The sequence below is a fragment of the Oncorhynchus nerka genome, linkage group LG20 (assembly GCF_034236695.1).
Source record: "Oncorhynchus nerka isolate Pitt River linkage group LG20, Oner_Uvic_2.0, whole genome shotgun sequence".
Lineage (NCBI taxonomy): Eukaryota > Metazoa > Chordata > Actinopteri > Salmoniformes > Salmonidae > Oncorhynchus > Oncorhynchus nerka.
The window spans coordinates 84,313,293-84,323,253 of NC_088415.1; the positions used below are offsets into that span (position 1 = coordinate 84,313,293).

Sequence of the window (9,961 nt, forward strand, 5' to 3'; positions counted from 1 at the left end):
CAAAGAAATATAAAATTGAAACATTTATTACCTTATACATTTGTACTGGAATAGCATTATGATTAAAACTAACAAAAATTACAATCAAATGTTTTTGTACTGTTCTGTCACACAAGTCTCATAAAACAAAATTCATATTCATAGCAGGAATGCACAAAGTATTAAAATTAAATTTAATATTTAAAGAAAGACATTCCCTCACGGACCATCGTGTTTAGAATACGATACAATTGTATTTGTCTTTTCGGGGTGTCGGTTTGCTTCACGTGAACCTCGACTGTGTCAACTAAACACTGGGACAGGAACTGTAAGGTCCAGGATGGCGACTCCTCTCCAGTTGGCTAGAGTTGACACGAAAAAAGCCCCATACTAAAGATAAAATCCCAAACCACCACAAGACGACCGACGAGGAGATATGCCTTTTATATTGTCTGTTGTGTAAAACATCTCAGTCCTGAGGGTTGGAAAAGGCAACATAGATCTCAGCTCAGTGCAGTCCCCTGTGCTCCGTTTCTCCGCCTCGGTTGTGTGTTTTTTGTATAAACAAACGTATGGACGTTCCTCCGAGTTTGGGCGGTCCCTAGACAGCGGTGCTTTTGGTCCCAATGTGCAGTCGTGCAAACTCCACAAAATCGTCAATGAGGACTGGCCATGCTCCTTGGAGGAAGGAGACAAAAATGACAGATGTTTCATGCATAAAATTCAACTTGCTTTCTCTAAAAGGAAGCACAACAGATACGGGGTTAAGCAAGAAAAAATACTTTTCAACTCTGGTGGTTGTTGGGAGAGGCAACAAGTGGGCTGGCTCCATATTATTCCATTCACAACTGATTACATTGTCATGCACCTGACCTGAGGCAATGGGTTGCTATAGTTCAGCCTTAGTACACAAAAACACAAACCTTCCTCGTCGTAATTGGACATGTCATCCGTTATCATTGTGCTGAAGTCTAACAAGAGGTTCCAGGTGTCCTTAGGGATTGATCGTTTATGGTGCTCCTGCGGGGAAAGAAGAATAAAAAATAAAAATGTGCATTAAAAGAAACAACTAGCCTGTTTATTGAAGCCTTCAACTGAAGCAAACCCATCCAACTTCCCCTCTGTGTGGATCAATAAAGTATACTCAATTCAATAAAGAGAAAATAACTTACCACTAAAAATTTGTTCCACAGGTCCAGGAATTTGAATCTTCCAGCCAGTACTAAATTCCAATACGCAATTGCCATTTCTAAGTCTAGAAAATGCACAACAATGAGGACATGTCTGAGAGAAATCCAAGTCCAATGAGCAGAGTAGACTATGAAAATAGATCAGGGGTGTCAAAATGTATTGCTTACCCAAACCTTTCTGGCCAGGATTCTTTGCAAAGTTAAATGTAAACTGGTAAAAGTCCTTAAATTTCCCATGGTCTTTTAACTCTTGCTCCATTTTTGGTAGTTGGGCTTTTAGTTTCTCTATACTGTCACACCTGAGGAGAACAAAATAAGCTTTAGCACCAAGTACAAGTTTAAGGGTTAGCCTATCTGATGTGGAGAAAGAAGAGCTTAGCCTACATTCTGTTACACAACTCAGTGGCTGATGGATGACAACAAACAATTTCCTCTATAATTACATGATGAAATGAATTAACACAACACACACACACACACTTGTTGTCAATTAAATTGGCCCCAGAAATGAAGTGAAACCTCTCTCTCTTTAAAGGCCATCCTCACCCTTGTTCTGCCATCCCATCCATGAACTCCTGTCTGGAGAACTCGCACTGTGTTGCAGCCCGGAACTTCCAGGCGATGAAGAGCACACTAATACTGGCCGGGTCCAGGCCCAGGTCATCACAGAACTGCTGGATGCCATCTATTCCAATCTTATTGTCATCTTGTGGGTCTGAGTGAAGGATAAGGCAAAAATAAGGTGTTTAATTAATACTTTGCCACTTTTGAGCAACTTGACTGACAAATATATGAATTTATTTGATGATATCCATTTTTATTTGATTTTGTTGGTCAAAGGTAAGTTGTGTTTCGACATTATGCATGGCCCTATGGCAGTTTTTATTTTTAGTCAGTTATACTGCTATTGTTTTTACTTACAGTACCATAGTACTATCTTGTGCCCTTGTGACAAGCCCTCTGTAGCTCAGTTGGTAGAGCCTGGTGCTTGCAATGCCAGGATAGTGGGTTCGATGGGACCACCCATACTTAAAAATGTATGCACGCATGACCAAGTCGCGATGGATTAAAGGGTCTGCTAAATGGCATATATTATTATAGTACAGCCAGCATAGACAGAGATGTGAAAAGAAAGATGACACTTACCTCTGTATCTGTTGTAGAGTTGTTCTAACCTTTTCTTGTCCAACACTCCCTTTAGATTCGGATGGTAGAGGTCTGGATTTTGGAAAAAGTTGTCTGTGGAGACATCTAGTTTCCAGTCATTCTGTGACAGACAGGTCAATGCCGTCTTCTCATTTGATTGTGTGAAGATCATGAACTGTCGAACTTTATCCTTCTGTGAGGACTTCAGCTTGTTCTGGGGAACAACACAGACGTTTACAGAACAAACACAATGACAGAAATGTAGCTCTCCTCATGCTCAGAATTGTGAGCTTTCAAAACGGTATAGCCTTGGGTAGAAATTCCATATCTGGCAACACTCTTGAGTCTGCAAACCTGACAATACATGCATTGCACACTTCTTCTGGTGTCATCTTGCCAAGCAATAAGCATGATCTTGGATGCATGTTATAATAGCTGGCTTGTAGCCACGGAAGTCGTTTTGGGAAGCTACTTAGCCTAATGACTTTCCTCTAGGTATCAAGGCAACAACGCAAAACTGCTTAATCGACTATACATGCACGGTTTGGATGCAGAAAAGTATTGGCATGACATAAGTGAGCACAACAATTAAGTTATTGTGACATTCACACATTCTATCCAATATCCACAGCGTTCATAGGCAAAACAAACAGGCCTAGTCAAAGCTATGATCCGCGACGGCGCATAATGTTCATTTGAACGACCAGCTAGCCGAGATTGGCCGGCTTCTTTAGCAACGTTTTAATCTTTAGATAGCTAGACTTACGGTCTAGTATCTGTTGTTGACTAGAACTGTCTGACAACCTACCTATGCTGCAGTATAGACAAGCCACCTAGGATGTTCAATGACAATGAAACAAAATACAGTCGAGTTGCTGAAAAGCTAAATAGCTAACAACTAGCTAGCGTTACCTTTGCAACGCTAACAGATAACCTTTTAAACAAGTATGTTTAAATTCAGTGTTTAGGGTGTTCATTTGATCAATGGTGTATGGCATAACTTAAAATAAACATTAAAAAAATTGATAAATAAATGTATTCTTCACCATGTTTGTAATTGCCCGACTCCCTTTTTCCCATCCAGCTGCCTCGCTCTCTTCCACCTTTTTCCGCTCATGCGCAGTTTGATGCCTGTCATGTTGGTGTAGCTACATATCACTTTTCCAGGTCGCTATATGTATAGTCAGACATGGTCCGTATGCATGTCTACGGACTACGGTTGACAGACTATAGCATAGTGTATCTTATTTGACTTAATGGTTGGTTAGTGTATCTTAACCATTGACATAATGGTTGGTTGGTGGTGGACACTATTTGTGGGTGGGGCAGAAATGCCATGCTAGTATACCAGACATATAATTTACTAGATCAGATACCACCCAAAAACATTAATCCTGCCTGGATACCAGATTCTTATATTTCAAACTGAACAGATAGACATACACACAATAACTCTTTACCAGCCCCAACCATAAGAATAAAATACAGAATATGTAAATTGCATATATTACAACATCTCTCAAAGGTATTATTAATATAGCTACAATTGTAATTAGTATTCTGTTCCCATGATATTGCAGTGTGCTATCACCAAAATATATATTGTATAATAATGATCTATCTATACCACTCATTACACAAACACTGGAATCAATGCCAACCAATTACATATTTTTTGTAATGTACTCCATGTTCTCCATTGAGTCTCATTAAATGATGCAGTAATGATCACAATGAACCGCAAACAGAGAGTTTGCTGAGTTTGCTGTAGGTTTTTTATTTATGCACTTTCTTGCACTATGATTTTTTTGGCCACTAATGATGTTTTAATAAACATCTTTATTTTGCATTCAAGCCTCAGTTTTGTATTTTTGACATGGGGCTAGGGCCGGGACAGCTATAACTAATTTGATAATAATCCAAAACATTCCAAATGTATCAGTGGTAAAACAGGGCATTTTGACATGAGAAAAATAGGAGTCTGATTGAGGTTAGAAATTATTTCATAAAGCTGATACAGTATGTTGTCTTGGCAAAGGTACTCCTGCATCCTTGCTATCCCAGATCCTTGGGGCGTCCCTACCCCATTGAAGGTGACATTTAAAATGGTTAAGGTTAGGGTAGGAGTTAAGGTTAGGATTAGGGTTAGGATTTAGGGTAGGGACGTCCCCAGGAATCCAGGAAGCACCTACCATTACATTTTCCATTCCCAGAATTTTGACATGATGAGGACGCCGTAGCAACCGAAGCACATGCAATTTGTGCTGTAATATCATTCCGTTCTAAAATATAGTCTAAATATTTAAAATAAAAATCTTTATAGAATGAAACTTCACAGTATTAACACATAAAACACGAGTGTTTGTATATTACAAAATATTGTGTTGTTGTGTTGAGAAAGTCTTGTCGAATAAATTGAATTTTTACATTTCAGTGAAAATAGTCCGGCTATATAAAAGCGCTTGTCCTCCTCCACGTAGATCTTTCCAGTCGCATGTTGAAGTTGGAGAAGGATCATGTCTAGCCACTCTCCTGATTACAACAGGTAAAACAAAGAAACTTGTTTAATTTACAATTATTGTAACAAATTAAAATGACATGTATTTATAGATATGCGTTTTCCATGCATCTTGCAGATATTCAGAGGGAACTAGGTGGGTTACGCCGGACGCATTGGCATTCACTTAGCTAACGGTATCTAGCTAATGTTAGCTACTTTAATTATCTGCGAAGATGGCAATTCATATCCGACTCGTGTAGTTGCGTGTAACGTTAGTATGCAAAGAATATGCAGTCAACTATAGTAGTTACCAAGACCTAATTTGTACATTTAACTGATTGAATCAAACCTGTGACTACTAAGTTAATGTGTCATCCTTGGCCTAGTTCCAGCTTGCTCGGCTAAACTAACCTTAACTTGCGATGCACTGAGTTGGCTGGCCGCAGGATTAAAATACACATTTAGAAGGAATTAAATTTGAGCGAATATAAATATCTTGTCGAATTTCGGGGGCATGTCAGTCAGATTACCGTACAAGACACGTGCCCAACCAAGGTTGGTGAAATTTGACAGCAAAGGCCTAACTCTATAAGCAACAAGTCATTTAGAAATTTTGGACGATGTATTAAATTGCTATCCCATCTTTCGGCTACGGAAACTTATGTAGAGAACTTTTTGTATTTTTACTTTATCACACATTTTCCAATTTCCCACGTGGCGACTTGGGTTTTTCTGTAGTTGGTTCAACCCTCGCCCAATAACCTAAGTTAATCAAGTGTTTTTGGTTTCTCAGTTTTTCCATCTCTGACGCAATTCTTTTTGCGTACCACTTGTTATAGTGGATTTCAGTTTTGTGGGGAGATTTGAGTGAAATGATGGCATTTCATCTTTCGGGACAGACCTGATAATGGTGACAACTTTTAATTCTGATCACTCAAATCTCAAGCGTAAGCCTGCAGTTAACTCAATGTAATCTCACACTTCTTATCGAAATGTGTGAACGGAATACTCATTGTGCAGAGCATCTGGAACGAGATTAATCTTAATTTTGAAGACATTGCCCCTGAAGGAGACACTCCTTAGGGTATGAGTGGTTTTCAGAAGCCATGAGCCATTCAAGAGGGCAATCGTTCCTTGTATCAAAGGTATGCAAGTCAATGGCTTGTTGATAGCAAAAAAATAAACTGAACAAAAATATGTATCACAATTTCAAATATTTTACTCGGTTACAGTTCATAGTACATTTATTTGAAAGAAATTCATTAGGCCCTAATCTATGGATCTCACATGACTGGGCAGGGGTACAGCCATGGGTGAACTATCTGGTGACAGTAACTTTAGTCCGTCCCCTCGCCTTTACCCGGGCGCAAACCAGGGACCCTCTGCACACATCAACAGTCACCCACGAAGCATCGTTGCCCATTGCTCCACAAAAGCCACGGCCCTTGCAGAGCAAGGGGAACCACTACTTAAGTCTCGGGGCAAGTGACGTCGCCGATTGAAGCGCTATTTAGCGCGCACCACAGCTAACTAAGCTAGCCTTGCAGTCAAGCATGCCAACTGCACATTTGTGGCCTTTCATTGTCCCTGGCACAAGGTGCACGTGTAATTATCATGCTGTTTAATTAGCTTCTTGATATGCCTCACCTGTCATGTTTATCTTGGGAAAGTAGAAATGCTCACAAACGAGGATATAAACAAATGTATGCCCAAAATTTGAGTACAGCTTGTTGTCCATATGGCATTTTCTGGCATCTTATTTCAGCTCATGAAACATGGGACCAACATTTAACATGTGTTATTTTGGTGTAGTATAATTGCAAGTTAAATTCTTGTCTATTGAGTGACAAGATGCCATACCATCTTTCGGGACTGACACAGCAATGGAGTACTACTATTACTGATCATTAAGTCAATTGTCACCGGACAAAGCAGGATTTAAGTTCTGATCCTGAATCCCTTTTACTTTTTCCCTTCACAGGCTGCAATGTCATCGCCCACGCATGGGCAAGACTGCCATGTTTGCCATCTCTATCCTGCAGAATTGAACCCAGGCTCTGGTGCTGGCCCCCACCACAGAGCTGGCTCAGCAGGTATGCTGTGCCTGAGGTCTGGATAAACGTACATGTTTATCAGACCGAGGCGGCATATTTGGACAATCTACAACTCAAAAGGTATATTTTTCCATAATTCTTCCTGCAAAATCAGCTAATTGGGTTAAAGGAGGTGACTATCTCTTTTAGGATTATTGTATTCAATGACTGCATTAATCTGAAAGTTAGCCTGACTACTTAGCAAGGGATTTCTGTTCGGTAACAAGTGAGTGAAATGATGGCATTTCATCTTTCGGGACAGACCTGATAATGGTGACAACCTCTTATACTGATCACTCAAGACCGTTTGTCCTGTATAATACATTGGAGCCAAGAGCAAATCGCAATGTAGTTCTTGTTTTGTCTGTTTTCTTAGATCCAGAAGGGGCTTCTGGCTCTGGGGGACTACATGGGGGCGGCCTGCCATTCCTAAGTTGGGCACTAATGTCCGCAAAGAAATGCAGAAGCTGCAGACCGGGTCCCCCCGCATAGTGGTACGAACTCCAGGCTGGATGTTTGATGCTTAACAGGTGACGCCTGTAAGTACTCATCGTGTAAGTATCTGCTATCTGACTGGCTTGTATTCAAATGAAATTGTATTTGTCACATGCACCAAATACAACAGGTATAGATCAACATTACTGTGAAATGCTTGATTATAAGCTTTTAGACAAAAATGCAGAGTTAAATTCAGAAAATATATGTATATCTTGTCTATTTTATATGCTTCAAATGTCTTAGTTTGGCTTGACCACGGTGCAGATTTTAAGTTGTGCCCATTTTACTTGTAAATATATATATTGATTTCTGGATTAAATTCTAGAGCCTTGCTATAGAAAATAGAAGTTAAACCTTGTTGCCACAAGGCAATCAACACGGGCTTGTCTCATCCCCAGCCACCCCCACTTCCATTTAAAAGAACTGTGCTAAAATTGCAGAATCCAGGTAACCCTTGGTTTAGGCAATAATGCTAGCAGAGTATTGTGTGGAAGGAGAGCATTTTGCACTGTGCCGGAAAAGAGTTGTGGTCGAACCTCTTTCTTAATGTTCGTTGACCTCATGTCTCGAGGCCCAGTGCAACAATTAATCAGTTACTTAAGATTAGTGCATTTCCTCCAGGTGTGATTTTTACTGGTGTTTCTTTAAATGCTGCGCAGGTGGTCCTCCTGTCGGCCACCATGCCTACTAATGTGCTGGAGGTGACCAAGAAGTTCATGCGAGAGCCCATTGGCATTCTGGTGAAATAAAAGGAATTTCCCTAGAGGGTATTAAGCAGTACTACATCAATGTAGAGAGGTGGGTAGCGTTCAGAAAATACATAACTCTTGTGCGCGTGTATATACCTGCCTTACTGTTGCAGGACCGCAGGAAGACTAGCTGCTGCCATTTGTAAATATTGACTGTCTGTAGTCATTGTGTATGGCGTTTCCCTTCTTTTTAAAGCACCCTGCTAAAATTGTGGGGGCAAAGCCTGTGTGCTTGGCTCCTGCGGTCATGTAAGCATGGGTACACCAAGGAAGGACAGTAAAGCCAGGGTTGAAATGAGGCTTGGGTGGACCTCTTTCTTAATGTCCAGTGTCCTTTGTCTCAAGATTCTGTGCTACAAAATTTCTGGTTATTTTCCATTTTAGAAATGTGTATGTTGTAAGTTGAGTCTGGTCAGTGAAATAAGTTGTTACCCTCACATTAATTCCAGGAGTGGAAGTTGGACACATTGTGCAACCTGTACGGGATGCCAACAGTCACTCCGGCAGGCATCTTCCTCAACACCAGGAGGATCTGCTGGCTGACCGAGAAGATGCACTCGAGGGGCTTCACGATCTGCTCTGGTAAGACCATCAGACACATTGCTCCCTGAATTATAATGCATTTAAAATTACTGTTGTGTTTTGCATGGGGTTGTAATTTAAAATGCAGGTTGAAATATAACACTTTGTTTTCCAGCATGGTGACATGGACCAGAAGGAGAGGGATGTCATCACAGGGGAGTTCAGGTCTGGCTCAAGCAGAGTACTCATCGCTATGGACTTATTGGTGAGGGTAGAATCTCACTCTTATCTAACTGTCATGTGTGACTTGACATGGCTATGTGTATTTGTTATCCCAAATGGGTTTTCCTCTGCAACTGCCCTTTCATGGCTTAGCAGTAACACCTTTTGGGAGATGACATGTCTGTTCTCCACCACGGGTTTCTCTCTCTGTAGGAATCTGTTACTTAATGTCAGACTACATTTACAGTATAATGTTTTGTAAACCTGATTACGCTTACACTTGAGTTTAATATATTTTTGCTTTGATATCCAGGCTCTGAATTGATGTGCAGCAGGTTCCTTGGTCACCTTCCTACTAAGAGGGAGAATAATATTCGCAGGTATGTACAGTCCCTGCATAAATATAAATGGTAGATGTGTTCAGACTGTATTGTATTTGGAAAGCAGACCTGGACCTAAGGATTGTTCCTCCCCCATTTCTCTAGAATTTGTCGTGGTGGCTGTTTTGGCAGGAAAGGTGTGGCTGTAAACTGAGCGAGGAGGAGAAGTGTATTCTTTGGGACATCAAGACGTTTCACAATACAACAGTGGATGAGATGCCTTTGAATGTGGCTGACCTGATTTGAACCTGGGTGTTGAGGATGAATCATTGCTAGCGGTCTTACACTCATTGTGTTCATTTGAGCATTGGGGTAAGTTTGCCTTTCTTGAATCAGACTTCTGATATTTGTAAGATATGGTGGTCTCATGGACAGGTTAGAATCAACAACTGTCCATGAGACCACCAAGTCTGATTCAAGATAGGCAAACGTACCTCAATGCTCTGGGCTACACAGCTGATTAAAATAACTATTGGAGTTGCAGGCTGACTCATTGTACATGCTAAAACCATCACAAGCCACTATTTTTTTTGTGTGCCAGCAAAGCCACAAACAATACATTTACATTTAAGTAATTTAGCAGACGCTCTTATCCAGAGCGACTTACAAATACATTACTTGTGCTCACACGGTGCCCACAAACTTTGGACACAACAGCAGAGCTTTTCACAATGGAGTGAAT

General features: G+C 40.6%; 1 protein-coding gene, 1 long non-coding RNA gene and 5 other non-coding genes across 8 annotated transcripts; 6 read left to right on the forward strand and 1 right to left on the reverse strand.

The window, feature by feature from the left end:
* Positions 1-10: 10 nt before the first annotated feature.
* On the reverse strand, positions 11-3,443 carry LOC115103313 (DCN1-like protein 1). Its single transcript, XM_029624184.1, has 7 exons — positions 3,362-3,443; positions 2,316-2,529; positions 1,716-1,884; positions 1,338-1,468; positions 1,152-1,234; positions 903-999; positions 11-657 (listed from the first exon to the last, which is right to left on the reverse strand). The coding sequence occupies exons 1-7, from the start codon at positions 3,362-3,364 to the stop codon at positions 581-583; spliced, it is 774 nt and encodes a 257-aa protein (XP_029480044.1). The 5' UTR covers positions 3,365-3,443; the 3' UTR covers positions 11-580.
* A 1,311-nt stretch (positions 3,444-4,754) lies between these two features.
* On the forward strand, positions 4,755-9,526 carry LOC115103314 (uncharacterized). Of its 2 annotated transcripts, none has more exons than XR_003859569.2 (8): positions 4,755-4,860; positions 6,797-6,989; positions 7,285-7,462; positions 8,066-8,204; positions 8,605-8,737; positions 8,853-8,942; positions 9,213-9,279; positions 9,385-9,526. It is a non-coding gene; the product is annotated as an uncharacterized LOC115103314 (long non-coding RNA). The 2 variants fall into 2 exon arrangements; XR_003859570.1 differs by having other exon boundaries at positions 7,285-7,447.
* Positions 5,681-5,751, forward strand: LOC115103422 (small nucleolar RNA SNORD2). Its single transcript, XR_003859602.1, has one exon. It is a non-coding gene; the product is annotated as a small nucleolar RNA SNORD2 (small nucleolar RNA).
* LOC115103424 (small nucleolar RNA SNORD2) lies at positions 6,657-6,725 on the forward strand. The gene has a single exon (XR_003859604.1). It is a non-coding gene; the product is annotated as a small nucleolar RNA SNORD2 (small nucleolar RNA).
* On the forward strand, positions 7,137-7,207 carry LOC115103423 (small nucleolar RNA SNORD2). Its single transcript, XR_003859603.1, has one exon. It is a non-coding gene; the product is annotated as a small nucleolar RNA SNORD2 (small nucleolar RNA).
* On the forward strand, positions 7,813-7,993 carry LOC115103421 (small nucleolar RNA SNORA81). Its single transcript, XR_003859601.1, has one exon. It is a non-coding gene; the product is annotated as a small nucleolar RNA SNORA81 (small nucleolar RNA).
* LOC115103420 (small nucleolar RNA SNORA81) lies at positions 8,337-8,516 on the forward strand. The gene has a single exon (XR_003859600.1). It is a non-coding gene; the product is annotated as a small nucleolar RNA SNORA81 (small nucleolar RNA).
* Positions 9,527-9,961: the final 435 nt, after the last annotated feature.

What these genes read in the sequence shown, in the direction of transcription:
- LOC115103313 (XM_029624184.1), bottom strand. An exon ending in ACTCTACAACAGATACAGAG is followed by an intron (nt 1,885 to 2,315) that starts GTAAGTGTCATC and finishes TCCTTCACTCAG; the next exon opens with ACCCACAAGATGACAATAAG. An exon ending in GTCCAATTACGACGAGGAAG is followed by an intron (nt 658 to 902) that starts GTTTGTGTTTTT and finishes CCTTCCTCCAAG; the next exon opens with GAGCATGGCCAGTCCTCATT.